Source organism: Oncorhynchus masou, chromosome 6 (assembly GCF_036934945.1).
Source record: "Oncorhynchus masou masou isolate Uvic2021 chromosome 6, UVic_Omas_1.1, whole genome shotgun sequence".
Classification (NCBI taxonomy): Eukaryota; Metazoa; Chordata; class Actinopteri; order Salmoniformes; family Salmonidae; genus Oncorhynchus; species Oncorhynchus masou.
This window is the reverse complement of record NC_088217.1, coordinates 3,527,042-3,546,749: the sequence shown is the minus strand read 5'-3', so window position 1 is coordinate 3,546,749 and position 19,708 is coordinate 3,527,042. Positions and strand designations below refer to the sequence as shown.

General features: G+C 44.1%; 1 protein-coding gene across 1 annotated transcript in view; it reads right to left on the bottom strand.

Moving 5' to 3' along the window:
• The window catches only part of slmapa (sarcolemma associated protein a), a 130,709-nt gene that overhangs the window by 17,904 nt on the left and 93,097 nt on the right, over positions 1 to 19,708 (bottom strand). Inside the window, exons 17-20 of the mRNA XM_064967333.1 lie at positions 13,745 to 13,945; positions 13,560 to 13,584; positions 5,205 to 5,485; positions 4,712 to 4,749 (exon numbers count right to left, since the gene is read on the bottom strand). Of these exons, the coding sequence (XP_064823405.1) occupies positions 4,712 to 4,749; positions 5,205 to 5,485; positions 13,560 to 13,584; positions 13,745 to 13,945 (545 nt within the window). The remainder of the gene's footprint in view (positions 1 to 4,711; positions 4,750 to 5,204; positions 5,486 to 13,559; positions 13,585 to 13,744; positions 13,946 to 19,708) is intronic.

Sequence of the window (19,708 nt, the reverse complement as noted above, 5' to 3'; positions counted from 1 at the left end):
TCCTCCATCAGGTCTCAGTTCCCTCCTCTCCATGCTGAAACCCCTGTCCCAAGTCAGCTCCTCCACACCCTGCTGCTCAGAAGGTCCCTAACCCTGCTGCAGCTGGCAAATAGCTGAGCTCAGGTTATCCACCCAGCTCACCGTACCAGCTGCAGAGTCACAGTAACCCTGCTGCAGCTCAGAGGTCTGAAACAGTAATTCATGCTGCAGCTCAGAGGTCTGAAACAGTAACCCTGCTGGGATGAAGGATTCAGTAACCATGTTGACTGGCAGCAGAGTCTGAAACAGTAACCCTGCTGCAGCTCAGAGAAGCAGTAACCCTGCTGCAGCTCAAGGTCTGAAACAGTAACCCTGCTGCAGCTCTTTAACCCTGCAGCAGTCTCTGCTGACAGGGCAGCTCAGAGGTCCAACAGTAACCCCATGCCCAGGTCTGCATGTTCAGAACAGAGCTGCAGCTGGTCTTAATAAAGGAGTCTGAAACAGTAGTCTGTCCTGCAGCTTTGTGAATGCAGCTCAGTGTGAGTAACCCTGCTGGTCAGAGGAAACAGTAACCCTGCTGCAGCTCAGTGTGAGGAGGTCAAAAACGGTAACCCTGCTGCAGCTCAGTGTGAGGAGGTCTGAAAAAACCCTGCTGCAGTAACCCTGCTGCAGCTCAGTGTGAGCTCAGAGGTCTGAAACAGTAACCCTGCTGCAGCTCAGTAACCCTGCTGCAGGAGGTCAAAAACGGTAACCCTGCTGCAGCTCAGAAGGTCTGAAACAGTAACCCTGCTGCAGCTCAGTGTTGAAACAGTAACCCTGCTCAAAAGTCTGAAACAGTAACCCTGCTGCAGCTCAGAGTCTGAAACAGTAACCCTGCTGCAGCTCAGTGGTCTGAAACAGTAACCCTGCTGCAGCTCAGAGGTGAAAAAACCCTGCTGCAGTAACCCTGCTGCAGCTCAGTGCTGCAGCTCAGAGGTCTGAAACAGTAACCCTGCTGCAGCTCAGAGGTCTGAAAGGTAAGGTGCTGCAGCTCAGAGGTCTGAAACAGTAACCCTGCTGCAGCTCAGGTCTGAAACAGTAACCCTGCTGCAGGTCAGAAAACAGTAACCCTGCTGCAGCTCAGAGGTCTGAAACAGTAACCCTGCTGCAGCTCAGAGGTCTGAGGAGGTCAGAAAACAGTAACCCTGCTGCAGCTCAGTAACCCTGCTGCAGCTCAGAGGTCTGAAACAGTAACCCTGCTGCAGCTCAGAGGTCTGAAACAGTAACCCTGCTGCAGCTCAGAGGTCTGAAACAGTAACCCTGCTGCAGCTCAGAGGTCTGAAACAGTAACCCTGCTGCAGCTCAGAGGTCTGAAACAGTAACCCTGCTGCAGCTCAGAGGTCTGAAACAGTAACCCTGCTGCAGCTCAGAGGTCTGAAACAGTAACCCTGCTGCAGCTCAGAGGTCTGAAACAGTAACCCTGCTGCAGCTCAGAGGTCTGAAACAGTAACCCTGCTGCAGCTCAGAGGTCTGAAACAGTAACCCTGCTGCAGCTCAGTAACCCTGCTGCAGCTCAGAGGTCTGAAACAGTAACCCTGCTGCAGCTCAGAGGTCTGAAACAGTAACCCTGCTGCAGCTCAGAGGTCTGAAACAGTAACCCTGCTGCAGCTCAGTGTGAGGTCTGAAACAGTAACCCTGCTGCAGCTCAGAGGTCTGAAACAGTAACCCTGCTGCAGCTCAGAGGTCTGAAACAGTAACCCTGCTGCAGCTCAGAGGTCTGAAACAGTAACCCTGCTGCAGCTCAGAGGTCTGAAACAGTAACCCTGCTGCAGCTCAGAGGTCTGAAACAGTAACCCTGCTGCAGCTCAGTGTGAGGTCTGAAACAGTAACCCTGCTGCAGCTCAGAGGTCTGAAACAGTAACCCTGCTGCAGCTCAGAGGTCTGAAACAGTAACCCTGCTGCAGCTCAGTGTGAGGTCTGAAACAGTAACCCTGCTGCAGCTCAGAGGTCTGAAACAGTAACCCTGCTGCAGCTCAGAGGTCTGAAACAGTAACCCTGCTGCAGCTCAGAGGTCTGAAACAGTAACCCTGCTGCAGCTCAGAGGTCTGAAACAGTAACCCTGCTGCAGCTCAGAGGTCTGAAAGTCCTTCAGTAACCCTGCTGCAGCTCAGAGGTCTGAAACAGTAACCCTGCTGCAGCTCAGAGGTCTGAAACAGTAACCCTGCTGCAGCTCAGTGTGAGGTCTGAAACAGTAACCCTGCTGCAGCTCAGAGGTCTGAAACAGTAACCCTGCTGCAGCTCAGAGGTCTGAAACAGTAACCCTGCTGCAGCTCAGAGGTCTGAAACAGTAACCCTGCTGCAGCTCAGAGGTCTGAAACAGTAACCCTGCTGCAGCTCAGTGTGAGGTCTGAAACAGTAACCCTGCTGCAGCTCAGTCTGAGGTCTGAAACAGTAACCCTGCTGCAGCTCAGTGTGAGGTCTGAAACAGTAACCCTGCTGCAGCTCAGTGAAGAGGTCTGAAACAGTAACCCTGCTGCAGCTCAGTGAGAGGTCTGAAACAGTAACCCTGCTGCAGCTCAGTGTGAGGTCTGAAACAGTAACCCTGCTGCAGCTCAGTGTGAGGTCTGAAACAGTAACCCTGCTGCAGCTCAGTGTGAGGTCTGAAACAGTAACCCTGCTGCAGCTCAGTGAGGTCTGAAACAGTAACCCTGCTGCAGCTCAGAGGTCTGAAACAGTAACCCTGCTGCAGCTCAGTGTGAGGTCTGAAACAGTAACCCTGCTGCAGCTCAGAGGTTTGAAACAGGTAACCCTGCTGCAGCTCAGAGGTCTGAAACAGTAACCCTGCTGCAGCTCAGTGTGAGGTCTGAAACAGTAACCCTGCTGCAGCTCAGAGGTCTGAAACAGTAACCCTGCTGCAGCTCAGAGGTCTGAAACAGTAACCCTGCTGCAGCTCAGTGTGAGGTCTGAAACAGTAACCCTGCTGCAGCAGCTCAGCAGTGAGGTCTGAAACAGTAACCCTGCTGCAGCTCAGTCCAACTCTCCTACAGAGGTCTGAAACAGTAACCCTGCTGCAGCTCAGAGGTCTGAAACAGTAACCCTGCTGCAGCTCAGTCCTTGTGAAGGTCTACAGAAACAGTAACCCTGCTCCAGCTCAGAGGTCTGAAACAGTAACCCTTCTGCAGCTCAGAGGTCTGAAACAGTAACCCTGCTGCAGCTCAGAGGTCTGAAACAGTAACCCTGCTGCAGCTCAGAGGTCTGAAACAGTAACCCTGCTGCAGCTCAGAGGTCTGAAACGGTAACCCTGCTGCAGCTCAGAGGTCTGAAACAGTAACCCTGCTGCAGCTCAGAGGTCTTAAACAGTAACCCTGCTGCAGCTCAGAGGTCTGAAACAGTAACCCTGCTGCAGCTCAGAGGTCTGAAACAGTAACCCTGCTGCAGCTCAGAGGTCTACAGAAACAGGTCATTATTATAACCTTCTGCTGCAGCTCAGAGGTCATTATTATAGCAGTCCTTAACCCTTCCACTACGGACTCCTCCTTTGACACCTAGAAAGTGGAACACTTGAAGAAGTCTACAGAAACAGGTCATTATTATACAGATGGAGATGGAGAAATGATTGTTTCCTCAATTATGTCCTTCTCCCATTGTATAGGCAGTTGGGCTCTCCTACAGAAACAGGTCATTATTATAGTTCAGTTAGAAAAGGTCATTATTCAGTCCACCCCAACTCTCCTACAGAAACAGGTCTAGCTCCTTCAGGAAGAGACCCAGTCTGCAGTAAGTCCTTCGAAGGGCTCCAACTCTGCGGAAAAGTCATTAAAAGCAACACTCTGGCAGACAGGTCATTATTTACCACTGTCACTTCTGGATGTCATTGCTCTGTGTAGTGACATTATTTCCTGGCTCCAACTCTGTACAGAAACGGCTAAGGTGTTCCGTTGACCATCAGGGATAACACCCCCCTCCAATCTGCTGTGTCTGCGGTGTGTGGACCCAGAAACCTGTCCTTCAGGTCCGTCTCCAGTCCGTGTCCAACTCTCTGTTCAGGTCATTATTATAGGGTCCTTCTCGTCCAACTTCCTCAGAAACAGGAGACAGTCACACTCCTGCTGCAGACTGGATTATAGCAGTCCTTCTGAAGACGCTCCAACTCTCCTACAGAAACAGGTCATTATTATAGCAGTCCTTCTGAAGACGCTCCAACTCTCCTACAGAAACAGGTCATTATTATAGCAGTCCTTCTGAAGGCGCTCCAACTCTCCTACAGAAACAGGTCATTATTATAGCAGTCCTTCTGAAGGCGCTCCAACTCTCCTACAGAAACAGGTCATTATTATAGCAGTCCTTCTGAAGGCGCTCCAACTCTCCTACAGAAACAGGTCATTATTATAGCAGTCCTTCTGAAGGCGCTCCAACTCTCCTACAGAAACAGGTCATTATTATAGCAGTCCTTCTGAAGGCGCTCCAACTCTCCTACAGAAACAGGTCATTATTATAGCAGTCCTTCTGAAGGCGCTCCAACTCTCCTACAGAAACAGGTCATTATTATAGCAGTCCTTCTGAAGGCGCTCCAACTCTCCTACAGAAACAGGTCATTATTATAGCAGTCCTTCTGAAGGCGCTCCAACTCTCCTACAGAAACAGGTCATTATTATAGCAGTCCTTCTGAAGGCGCTCCAACTCTCCTACAGAAACAGGTCATTATTATAGCAGTCCTTCTGAAGGCGCTCCAACTCTCCTACAGAAACAGGTCATTATTATAGCAGTCCTTCTGAAGACGCTCCAACTCTCCTACAGAAACAGGTCATTATTATAGCAGTCCTTCTGAAGGCGCTCCAACTCTCCTACAGAAACAGGTCATTATTATAGCAGTCCTTCTGAAAAGGTCGCTCCAACTCTCCTACAGAAACAGGTCATTATTATAGCAGTCCTTCTGAAGGCGCTCCAACTCTCCTACAGAAACAGGTCATTATTATAGCAGTCCTTCTGAAGGTCCTTCGCTCCAACTCTCCTACAGAAACAGGTCATTATTATAGCAGTCCTTCTGAATTCAAAACACTGGCAACTTTTATGCTGCAAGGATGTGTCAACAAAGTACAACAACAACAACAAACATTTGTATTTTGGCTAGCGTATAGAGAGAGAGGTCAGTTTCAATTCCATATGATGGAGGATAATGTAGGGAATTGATCAGGAACACCCATTAGGCTCTGTTAGAAAGGTTAGGGGTTAGCATAGTATCGTACCTTGTAGCTCGAGGGCTCTCTGCTGGTGCAGGCTCTGCTGTTGGAAGGTGGCCTGCAGGGAGTTGATCTCCTGTTCGTATTTCGACGCAGCCTGACGCCACTTCTCCAGCTCGGCCGTGACACCTCCCAGGTCCCTCTGCAGGGCGGCGATGTCTCGCTCCCTCTCGGCCGTGGCGGCCTCCATGGCGTGGTGGAGAACTAGCACCTCCTCCTGAGCAGAGTACAGCTCCTCCTGTGTGCTGCTGATGCTGCTCTCTCTCTGCTCCTTCAGCTCCTCCCATGTATATAATATACAACATCTCTCCCCCGCTGAGCTTCCCCAACTGACCTGGAAACAGATGGTATATACGTTCATATACACTATATAATATAGAACATCTCTCCCCAACTGACCTGGAAACAGATGGCATATACACTATATAATATACAACATCTCTCCCCAACTGACCTGGAAACAGATGGTATATACTGACCTTCATATACACTATATAATATACAACATCTCTCCCCCAACTGACCTGGAAACAGATGGTATATACACTATATAATATACAACATCTCTCCCCCAACTGACCTGGAAACAGATGGTATATACACTATATAATATACAACATCTCTCCCCCAACTGACCTGGAAACAGATGGCATATACACTATATAATATACAACATCTCTCCCCCAACTGACCTGGAAACAGATGGTATATACACTATATAATATACAACATCTCTCCCCAACTGACCTGGAAACAGATGGTATATACACTATATAATATATAAGTTCATATACACTATATAATATACAACATCTCTCCCCAACTGACCTGGAAACAGATGGCATATACACTATATAATATACAACATCTCTCCCCAACTGACCTGGAAACAGATGGCATATACACTATATAATATACAACATCTCTCCCCAACTGACCTGGAAACAGATGGCATATACACTATATAATATACAACATCTCTCCCCAACTGACCTGGAAACAGATGGCATATACACTATATAATATACAACATCTCTCCCCAACTGACCTGGAAACAGATGGCATATACACTATATAATATACAACCCAACTGACCTGGAAACAGATGGCATATACACTATATAATATACAACATCTCTCCCCAACTGACCTGGAAACAGATGGCATATACACTATATAATATACAACATCTCTCCCCAACTGACCTGGAAACAGAGATGGAAACAGATATACACTATATAATATACAACATCTCTCCCCAACTGACCTGGAAACAGATGGTATATACACTATATAATATACAACATCTCTCCCCAACTGACCTGGAAACAGATGGTATACACTATATAATATACAACATAATACCTGGAAACAACTATATAATATCATCTCCCCCAACTGACCTGGAAACAGATGGCATATACACTATATAATATACAACATCTCTCCCCAACTGACCTGGAAACAGATGGCATATACACTATATAATATACAACATCTCTCCCCAACTGACCTGGAAACAGATGGCATATACACTATATAATATACAACATCTCTCCCCAACTGACCTGGAAACAGATGGCATATACACTATATAATATACAACATCTCTCCCCAACTGACCTGGAAACAGATGGTATATACGTTCATATACACTATATAATATACAACATCTCTCCCCAACTGACCTGGAAACAGATGGTATATACACTATATAATATACAACATCTCTCCCCTGACCTGGAAACAGATGGACCTGGAAACAGATGGTATATACACTATATAATATACAACATCTCTCCCCAACTGACCTGGAAACAGATGGTATATACACTATATAATATACAACATCTCTCCCCCAACTGACCTGGAAACAGATGGTATATACACTATATAATATACAACATCTCTCCCCAACTGACCTGGAAACAGATGGTATATACACTATATAATATACAACATCTCTCCCCCAACTGACCTGGAAACAGATGGTATATACACTATATAATATATCTCTCCCCAACATCTCTCCCCAACTGACCTGGAAACAGATGGCATATACACTATATAATATACAACATCTCTCCCCAACTGACCAGATGGAAACACTGACCTGAAACAGATATATACACTATATAATATACAACATCTCTCCTCAACTGACCTGGAAACAGATGGTATATACGTTCATATACAGATGGTATACTATATAATATACAACATCTCTCCCCAACTGACCTGGAAACAGATGGTATATACACTATATAATATACAACATCTCTCCCCCAACTGACCTGGAAACAGATGGTATATACACTATATAATATACAACATCTCTCCCCCAACTGACCTGGAAACAGATGGTATATACACTATATAATATACAACATCTCTCCCCAACTGACCTGGAAACAGATGGTATATACACTATATATATACTTTCATATACACTATATAATATACAACATCTCTCCCCAACTGACCTGGAAACAGATGGTATATACATACAACATCTCTATATAATATACAACATCTCTCCCCAACTGACCTGGAAACAGATGGTATATACACTATATAATATACAACATCTCTTCCCCAACTGACCTGAAACAGATGGTATATACACTATACCTAATATACAACTATATCTATACAACATCCCCAACTGACCTGGAAACAGATGGTATATACACTATATAATATACAACATCTCTCCCCAACTGACCTGGAAACAGATGAAACAGATGGTATATACACTATATAATATACAACATCTCTCCCCAACTGACCTGGAAACAGATGGTATATACTTTATATACACTATATAATATACAACATCTCTCCCCAACTGACCTGAAACAGATGGCATATATATACACTATATAATATACAACATCTCTCCCCCAACTGACCTGGAAACAGATGGTATATACACTATATAATATACAACATCTCTCCCCAACTGACCTGGAAACAGATGGTATATACACTATATAATATACAACATCTCTCCCCAACTGACCTGGAAACAGATGGTATATACATATACACTATATAATATACAACATCTCTCCCCCAACTGACCTGGAAACAGATGGCATATACACTATATAATATACAACATCTCTCCCCCAACTGACCTGGAAACAGATGGTATATACACTATATAATATACAACATCTCTCCCCAACCCCAGACTGACCTGGAAACAGATGGCATATACACTATATAATATCTCTCCCCAACTGACCTGGAAACAGATGGTATATACACTATATAATATACAACACTATATAATATACAACATCTCTCCCCAACTGACCTGGAAACAGATGGCATATACACTATATAATATACAACATCTCTCCCCAACTGACCTGGAAACAGATGGACTTTCATATACACTATATAATATACAACATCTCTCCCCAACTGACCTGGAAACAGATATACACTATATAATATACAACATCTCTCCCCAACTGACCTGAAACAGATGGCATATACACTATATAATATACAACATCATCTCCCCAACTGACCTGGAAACAGATGGCATATACACTATATAATATACAACATCTCTCCCCCCCAACTGACCTGGAAACAGATGGTATATACACTATATAATATACCACATCTCTCCCCCAACTGACCTGGAAACAGATGGTATATACACTATATAATATACAACATCTCTCCCCAACTGACCTGGAAACAGATGGCATATACACTATATAATATACAACATCTCTCCCCAACTGACCTGGAAACAGATGGCATATACATATACACTATATAATATACAACATCTCTCCCCAACTGACCTGGAAACAGATGGCATATACACTATATAATATACAACATCTCTCCCCAACTGACCTGGAAACAGATGGCATATACACTATATAATATAGAACATCTCTCCCCAACTGACCTGGAAACAGATGGCATATACACTATATAATATGAAACAGAGAACATCTCTCCCCAACTGACCTGGAAACAGTCGTGTAATGTAAACAATAATATATACGGGCGGTCAGACGTGGGTTGCCATACACAAGCTTGCTGGTTCGATTCCCACCCCAAAGCAGAGCTGCCCTAATAACTATATGGAATAAGGAAAACTCAGGGCTGCCTTAAGGGGGTGGGTGGGTTATATTTAGGTACATCTGTTTGTTACGGTTACTGTATGGTAATGTATCTGTATGGTATAGCAATGTAATGTATGGTATAGCAATGTAATGTAATGTATGGTATGGTATTGTATGGTATAGCAATGTAATGTATGGTATAGTAATGTAATGTATGGTATAGTAATGTATAATGTAATGTATGGTATGCAATGTATTGTATGGTATAGTAATGCAATGTATGGTATAGCAATGTAATGTTTGGTATAGTAATGTAATGTTTAATGTAATGTAAGGTATAGTAATGTAATGTGTGGTTTAATGTGATGTATAGTATAGTAATGTATCTGGATGTAATGTATGGTATAGTAATATAAGGTATGGTATAGTAATATAATGTATAGTAATGTTAATGTAATGTAAGTATAGCAATGTAATGCATAGTAATGTATAGCAATGTAAGGTATAGCAATGTAATGTATAAGCAATGTAATGTATAGCAATGTAATGTATAGCAATGTAATGTATAATGTAATGTTTAATGTATAGCAATGTAATGTATAGCAATGTAATGTGTGGTTTAATGTAATGTAAGGTATAGTAATGTAATGTGTGGTTTAATGTAATGTATAGTATAGTAATGTAATGTAATGTTTAATGTAATGTAAGGTATAGTAATGTAATGTGTGGTTTAATGTGATGTATAGTATAGTAATGTAATGTAAGGTTTAATGTAATGTAAGGTATAGTAATGTAATTTGTGGTTTAATGTAATGTATGGTATAGTAATGTAATGTGTGGTTTAATGTAATGTATAGTATAGTAGTATAGTAATGTAAGGTTTAATGTAATGTAAGGTATAGTAATGTAATGTGTGGTTTAATGTAATGTATGCTATAGTAATGTAATGTGTGTAATGTAATGTATAGTATAGTAATGTAATGTTTAATGGTGTAATGTAATGTGTGGTTTAATGTAATGTAAGGTATAGTAATGTAATGTGTGGTTTAATGTAATGTAAGGTATAGTAATAATGTGTGGTTTAATGTAATGTATAGTATAGTATGTTGTTTAATGTATGGTATAGTAATGTAATGTAATGTGTGGTTTAATGTAATGTAATATATAGTAATGTAAAGTATAGTAATGTAATATATAGTAATGTAATGTAATGTATGGTATAGTAATGTTTAATGCAGTATAGTAATGTAATATGGTATAGTAATGTAAAGTAATATGTAATGTAATATATAGTAATGTAATGTTTTGTAATGTATGTAATGTATAGTAATGTAATGTAAGGTATAGTAATGTAATATTTAATGTAATGTAAGGTATAGTAATAGTTTAATGTAATATATAGTAATGTAATGTATTGTAATGTATGGTATAGTAATGTAATGGTATAGTAATGTAATATATAGTAATGTAAAGTATAGTAATGTAATGTAATAGTAATGTAAAGTATAGTAATGTATGGTATAGTAATGTAATAGTATAGTAATGTATGTATGGTATAGTAATGTATGGTATAGTAATGTATGGTATAGTAATGTAATGTATGGTATTGTAATGTATGGTATAGCAATGTAATGTATGGTATAGTAATGTAATGTATGGTATGGTTAGTAATGTAATGTATGGTATAGTAATGTAATGTATAGTAATGTATAGTAATGTAATATATAGTAATGTAAAGTATATGTAATGTATAGCAATGTAATGTATAGTAATGTAAAGTAATATAGTAATGTAATATATAGTAATGTATGGTATAGTAATGTAATATATATGTAATGTATGTAAGTATATGTAATGTAGTAATGGTATAGTAATGTATGGTATAGTAATGTAATGTATGGTATAGTAATGTAATGTATGGTATAGTAATGTATGGTATAGTAATGTAATGTAATGGTATTGTAATGTATATAGTAGTAATGTATAGTAATAATGTATAATATATAAGTAATGTATGTATAGTATAGTAATGTAAAGTATAGTAATGTAATGTAATAGTAATAGTATAGTAATGTAAAGTATAGTAATGTATGGTATAGTAATGTAATGGTATAGTAATGTATGGTATAGTAATGTAATGTATGGTATTGTAATGTATGGTATAGTAATGTATGGTAATAAGTAATGTAATGTATGGTATTGTAATGTAATGTATGGTATAGTAATGTGCGGTATATGTAATGTAATATATAGTAATGTAATGTATGGTATAGTATTGTGATGCATAGTAATGTATGGTATGGTAAAGTAATAATGTGTGGTTTAATGTAAAGGTATAGTAATGTATTGTAAGTATATACTAATGTAATGTATGTAATAGTAATGTAGTATAGTAATTTTGTATAGTACTGTATGGTATAGTAAATGTATAGTATAGTAATATAAAGTATGACATATGTATTGTAATGTAATTTATGTAATGTACGGTAAGTAATGTAATGTATGACATAATGTAATTTATGGTATGTAAATGTAATGTAAAGTATGTTAGGATAATGCAATGCATGGTATAGTATTGTAATGTATGGTATAGTAATGTAGATAGGTACTGTATCGATATAGTATGTAATGTAATATATAGTAAGGGGTATTCAATTATGTAACCCTATAGTAATGTATGGTATAGTAATGTATGTATAGGTAATTTTATGTTCGGTATACCTGATAATGTAATTGCAGTAACCTTAATGTCTAAATAAGTCCCTGTAATTAGTATAGTAATGGGAATCATATTTATAGTAATGTAATCTAAATCAGTCCCTGATTAGTAATGGGGTATAGTAATGTAATAATGTCTAAATCAGTCCCTGATTAGTAATGGGGAATCATGTAAAGTATAGTAATGTATAAATCAGTCCCTGATTAGTAATGTAATGGGAATAATATACCTGATGTCGGTATAAATGTAATATATAAATCCGTCCCTGATTAGTAATGGGAATGTAATATATAGTAACCTAATGTGTAAATCAGTAATGATTAGTAATGGATATAGTAATCACCCAGCTAATGTGTAAATCAGTCCCTGATTAAGGGGAATCACCCAGCTAATGTCTAAATCAGTATGATTAGTAGGGGAATCACCCACCTAATGTCTAAATCAGTCCCTGATTAGAGATGGAATCACCCACCTAAAGTCTAAATCAGTCCCTGATTAGAGGGAATCACCCACCTAAAGTCTAAATCAGTCCCTGATTAGAGGGGAATCACCCACCTAATGTCTAAATCAGTCCCTGATTAGAGGGGAATCACCCACCTAAATGTCTAAATCAGTCCCTGATTAGAGGGGAATCACCCACCTAATGTCTAAATCAGTCCCTGATTAGAGGGGAATCACCCACCTAATGTCTAAATCAGTCCCTGATTAGAGGGGAATCACCCACCTAATGTCTAAATCAGTCCCTGATTAGAGGGGAATCACCCACCTAATGATGTCTGATTAAAGTCTAAATCAGTCCCTGATTAGAGGGGAATCACCCACCTAATGTCTAAATCAGTCCCTGATTAGAGGGGAATCACCCACCTAATGTCTAAATCAGTCCCTGATTAGAGGGGAATCACCCAGCTAATGTCTAAATCAGTCCCTGATTAGAGGGGAATCACCCACCTGATGTCTAAATCAGTCCCTGATTAGAGGGGAATCACCCACCTAATGTCTAAATCAGTCCCTGATTAGAGGGGAATCACCCACCTAATGTCTAAATCAGTCCCTGATTAGAGGGGAATCACCCACCTAAGGTCTAAATCAGTCCCTGATTAGAGGGGAATCACCCACCTGATGTCTAAAGTCTAAATCAGTCCCTGATTAGAGGGGAATCACCCACCTAAAGTCTAAATCAGTCCCTGATTAGAGGGGAATCACCCACCTAATGTCTAAATCAGTCCCTGATTAGAGGGGAATCACCCACCTAATGTCTAAATCAGTCCCTGATTAGAGGGAATCACCCACCTAATGTCTAAATCAGTCCCTGATTAGAGGGGAATCACCCACCTAAAGTCTAAATCAGTCCCTGATTAGGGGAATCATCCACCTAATGTCTAAATGTCCCTGATCCATAGGGGAATCACCCACCTAAAGTCTAAATCAGTCCTAAACTGAGTACTATACTCTAATGTACTGATCCATACTATACTCACTCTCTAATGTACTGATCTGCACTATACTCTAATGTACTGATCTGTACTATACTACCAATACTCTAATGTACTCTGCAATGTACTGATCTGCACTATACTCTAATGTACTGATCTGTACTATACTCTAATGTACTGATCTGCACTATACTCTAATGTACTGATCTGCACTATACTCTAATGTACTGATCTGTACTATACTCTAATGTACTGATCTGTACTATACTCTAATGTACTGATCGGTACTATACTCACTCTGTAGGTACTGGATCTGCTTGGCTGACTCCTCAGTCTGCTGCCTGTTACTCCTCCTCTCCTCCTCCAGTAAGGCCTGGAGCTCCAGACACTTCTGCTTGCCTGTGTTGGCCAACTCCTGGGCCTCCAGCAGCTCTCTGTGGAGGTGGTTAATCACCTGCTCTGTGTCCCCGGGCTCCAGGTTGGCGCGACTGAGCTCATCTGAAGAGAGGAGTAGACAGAGGGGACAGTTAGACAGGGACACGTAGTGGACAACAGAGTAAGACACCAACCCAGACTCGTCTGGAGAGAGGACAAGGTAGTTAGACATAAGGACAGACTGGGACATACACAAGTTTGACTGAGTTACACGCTCTACAATCTTAAGGTGAATGTACTTCGTTTCAAGACGCTGAATGGTTCCATTAAAAAAAAAAAAAATCTGCCCTGTGGGCGTCTGGGAAGTCCGTGCTTCACCACCACTTATAACTAGAGGTGTCAAATAAATTTTATCCAGCTCAAGAGTCCAGCTATACATTTGGTTTGCTAACTTGCTAGCTAAATGGCTAAGTGGCTAAATGTCAAGATCAAACTTCAAATGGTAACAGCAGAGACATTCCATCCCTTCCTGGATCAAGATCCCTGTTGAAATAGCGTCCCTTGTGGGCACATTTTGGTAATACCGATCTGCAGGAATGCGTTTGGGTTGCAAAAATCACCCAAAATGACCAACCTAAGCTAAATGCTTCAGTAAGAGGTCAATGTCTGTGTCTGTAATTTTTTGGTTTATCATCCCAGCAACCCCCTAGACTAAAGATGAAATTACAGAACACTCACATCTCCCACAAGCAGCAGACTAACACACGGATTCTACGGCGTAATGGAGTCCAGGCCGGTTTGAAAATCAACAGCAGACTGTTGAACTTACACGTTCTAATGATGTAACTTAACTGACAAAGTGACGATGAGGGAATGGATCTGGTAGCCAAGTTAACCATGAAATACCTCAGTCACTAATCACTACCAGATGACAGTCCTAGTCTGCGGCCCCAATGGAACCCCCCCATTCCCTATATATAGTGCACTACTTTTGAGCAGGGCCAATAGTGCTCTGGTCAACACGCAGTGCACTACATTGAGGAACGGAGTGCCATTTGGGACAGACCCTACTAATGCAGTCGGCCGCATACAGACCTGGAAGGGGAGAGGGTCCCCATTTGAACGATGTTGCATGTGGTCCCATATAGTTTAGGGATCACTGAAAGAAGTAGTGTTGTTTCTACAGTAGCACAACAGACAGCGTGAGAGTATTTCAGAAGTCATTGTGTTGATCCCCACCCCCCCTACTCTGAACCTGTTCCCCCCACCTAGCCCTAACCGCATCAGGATCCCCCCCCCTAGCCCTAACCGCACCAGGATCCCCCCACCTAGCCCTAACCGCACCAGGATCCCCCCCCCCCCACCTAGCCCTAACCGCACCAGGATCCCCCCCCCCACCTAGCCCTAACCGCACCAGGATCCCCCCCCCCACCTAGCCCTAACGCACCAGGATCCCCCCCCCACCCCACCAGGATCCCCCCCCACCTAGCCCCGCACCAGGATCCCCCCCCACCTAGCCCTAACCGCACCAGGATCCCCCCCCACCTAGCCCTAACCACACCAGGATCCCCCCCCACCTAGCCCTAACCGCACCAGGATCCCCCCCCCCACCTAGCCCTAACCGCACCAGGATCCCCCCCCCCCACCTAGATCCCCCCCACCCCTAACCAGGATCCCCCCACCCTAGCCCTAACTGCACCAGGATCCCCCCCCACCTAGCCCTAACCGCACCAGGATCCCCCCCCCCACCTAGCCCTAACCGCACCAGGATCCCCCCCCACCTAGCCCTAACCGCACCAGGATCCCCCCCCCCACCTAGCCCTAACCGCACCAGGATCCCCCCACCTAGCCCTAACCACACCAGGATCCCCCCCCACCTAGCCCTAACCGCACCAGGATCCCCCCCCCCTAGCCAGGATCCCCCCCCACCTAGCCCTAACCGCACCAGGATCCCCCCCCACCTAGCCCTAACCACACCAGGATCCCCCCCCCACCTAGCCCTAACCGCACCAGGATCCCCCCCCCCCACCTAGGATCCCCCCCCCCTAGCCCTAACCGCACCAGGATCCCCCCCCTAGCCCTACCAGGATCCCCCCCCACCTAGCCCTAACACCAGGATCCCCCCCCACCTAGCCCTAACCACACCAGGAGTCCAGGATCCCCCCCCACCCACCGAGTCCACCCACCCACCTAGCCGTGTCAGGCCCCCCCCACCTAGTTCTAACTGCATCAGGGTTGCCCCCCCCTACTTCAGACCAGGACCCTGTCTGGCGTAATGACTGCTGAAGGGTTGTGTGTTTGATGTGGTTGAGAGTCTTGGAGTGTGAAGGTCCTTTGGGGATGATGTGGTCTGGGGGGCAGGGAGGACCACAAGCCAACCATCTCACATCACAGATCACACACCAGATGTTTAACACTGATGTCATGACGCTGTTAATATCTGCTGATCTCTCCGTTAAAACCAGTAAATGGTGATGAAGGTGCTGACGGCATCCCCGTCAACTCCCGACGGCGCACGAAGTCCGGGGAACGGTTTGAATTTGAAGGTTGCCATATTGCTGAAAGGCTCCATGAACAATCTCAAAAGGATCATGGGCCAACGTTGTCCTCCTGCCTGAGAGGTTAATAGAGCTGCCATCTTGTGTCATGACATGTTCTTGTCAGAAAGCATCACTGTTGAATTCAATATATTTTATATTTGTAGCAAACCTCCAAATAATTCCCCCGCGGGGGATACAACTTTTTCATTAGAAAGATCAAGTTTGAAATGGCCATTTCTAGGGCAGACCTGGGCTTTTGGCACCACTAGGTTGCTATGCAGCAGCCAATCAGCAGAGCTTGTGACTTCACCCTCCAGACTGGTGTGTGTCAGATGGTGACCAAGGAGAGTATTTACTTCACAGTGACTAACACATATGGCCATTACATATCTATGATGAAATGAGACAATCTACCCTTCCCTCCCTTCCTTCCCCTCTCTCTCCCTCTCCAAACCTCCCTCCCTCTAACCCTTCCTTCCTCCCTCCCTGCCTCCCTCTAACCCTCCCTCCCTCCCTCTAACCCTTCCTTCCTTCCTCCCTCCCTCCCTCTAACCCTCCCTCCCTCCATCCGCTCTCCAACCCATCTAGGATTGATTAAGTTGAAATATTCTTCCATGTGTCACGTGTCCCATAAATAAATACAGGACTCAGTGGATGAAGTTAAACAGTACCAAACAACCAACCTTTATCACTGTCTCAACAGTTCCCTCTAGTGGGGTTCAGTCACACCATGACTCTCCCCCCTTTTTAAGATGATAGGAGTGGGACCCGGTGTGGTCGTCTGCTGCAATAACAGATCCATGACGAAGACCGACGAGGTGTGTGTTCAGAGATGCAGCTCTGTGTTTGTGCCCTGCTTATTAGCACGATTCTTGCCATTCTCCTTCGAATTCTCTCATCAACAAGCTGTTTATCCACCCACAGAAATGCCACTGACTGGATGTTGTTCGTTTATCGCCCCATTCTCTGTCGGACGTTTGAAATACTGGATCCGGCTCGCCTGGTACCCGACGATCATACCACGCTTAAAGTTGCTTAGGTCACTCGTGTTGCCCATTCTAACGTTCCATCGAACAGTAACTGAATGCCTGGATGCCTGTCTGCCTGCTTTCTATAACAAGCCACGGCCACGTGACTCACTGTCTGCAGGAGCGAACCAATAAACTGGCTACTGAGTATATATGCAACATACAACAGTCTATCAATGCTGTGGTCCAATTCTCTACCCTTCTCTCTTGGTGTGGATTCGTACACTTCCCAAGGAATTTAAAAGGAGAGACTTGTCAAATCAAATCAAATTTTATTGGTCACACACATACTTAGCAGATGTTGTTGCGGGTGTAGTAAATTCCTTGTGTTCCTAGCTCCAACAGTGCAGTAGTTTCTAACAAGTCACAACACACACAAATCTAAAGTAAAAGAATGGAATGAAGAAATATATAAATATTAGATTGAGCAATGTCAGAGTGTCATGGACTAAAATACAGTAAAATAGAATACAGTATATACATATGAGATGAGTAAAGCAGTATGTAAACAGCATTAGAGTGACTAGTGTTCCATTATTAGTGACCAGTGAACCGAGGTCTATGTATATAGGGCGGCAGCCTCTAAGGTGCAGGGTTGAGAGTGACTAGTGTTCCATTATTAGTGACCAGTGAATCGAGGTCTATGTATATAGGGCGGCAGCCTCTAAGGTGCAGGGTTGCGTAACCGGGTGGAAGCCAGGTAGTGGTGGCTATTTAACAGTCTGATGGCCTTGAGATAGAAGCTGTTTTTCCAGTCTCTCGGTTCCAGCTTTGATGCACCTGTACTGACCTCGCCTTCTGGATCATAGCGGGTGAACAGGCCATGGCTCGGGTGGTTGATGTCCTTGATGATCTTTTTGGCCTACCTGTGACATCGGGTGCTATGGGTGTCCTGGAGGGCAGGTACTTTGGGCGGAGCAGTTGCAGTACCAGGCGGTGATAAAACCTGAAAGGATGCTCTCAATTGTGCATCTGTACAAGTCAGTCAGGGTTTTAGGTGACAAGCTAAATTTCTTCAGCCTCCTGAGGTTCTTCACCTCACCGTCTGTGTGGGTGGACCATTTCAGATCGTCAGTGATGTGTACGCCGAGGAACTTCAAGCTTTCCACCTTCTCCACTGCGGTCCCGTCGATGTGGATATGGGGGTGCTCCCTCTCCTGTTTCCTGTCCATGATCAGCTCCTTTTGTTGAGTGACAGGTTATTTTCCTGACACCACACTCCGAGGGCCCTCACTTCCTACCTGTAGGCTGTCTCGTCATTGTTGGTAATCAGGCCTACTACTGTTGTGTCGTCTGCACAGTCATGGGTGAACAGGGAGTACAGGTTGGGGCTTAGCATGCACCCTTGTGAGGCCCCAGTGTTGAGTATCAGTAGAGGTTCAGACCCAGGACCCAGAGCTTAATAATGAGCTTGGAGGGTACAATGGTGTTGAATGCTGAGCTGTAGTCAAAGAACAGCATTCTTAAATAGGTATTCCTCTTGTCCATATGGGATAGGGCAGTGTGCATTGTCTGTGGATCTATTGGGGCACTACGCAAATTGAAGTGGGTCTAGGGTGGCCTGTCGGGTGGAGGTGATACGATCCTTAACTTGACTCTCAAATTAGAACGAGGCTCGGGATGCCGCCTGGGCCGGTAGCGAGGGTTAAAACACATTAGAACGAGGCCCGGGATGCCGTCTGGGCCGGTAGCGAGGGTTAAAACACATTAGAACGAGGCTCGGGATGCCGCCTGGGCCGGTAGCGAGGGTTAAAACACATTAGAACGAGGCCCGGGATGCCGTCTGGGCCGGTAGCGAGGGTTAAAACACATTAGAACGAGGCTCGGGATGCCGTCTGGGCCGGTAGCGAGGGTTAAAACACATTAGAACGAGGCCCGGGATGCCGTCTGGGCCGGTAGCGAGGGTTAAAACACATTAGAACGAGGCCCGGGATGCCGCCTGGGCCGGTAGCGAGGGTTAAAACACATTAGAACGAGGCTCGGGATGCCGTCTGGGCCGGTAGCGAGGGTTAAAACACATTAGAACGAGGCTCGGGATGCCGCCTGGGCCGGTAGCGAGGGTTAAAACACATTAGAACGAGGCCCGGGATGCCGTCTGGGCCGGTAGCGAGGGTTAAAACACATTAGAACGAGGCTCGGGATGCCGCCTGGGCCGGTAGCGAGGTTAAAACACATTAGAACGAGGCCCGGGATGCCGTCTGGGCCGGTAGCGAGGGTTAAAACACATTAGAACGAGGCCCGGGATGCCGCCTGGGCCGGTAGCGAGGGTTAAAACACATTAGAACGAGGCTCGGGATGCCGTCTGGGCCGGTAGCGAG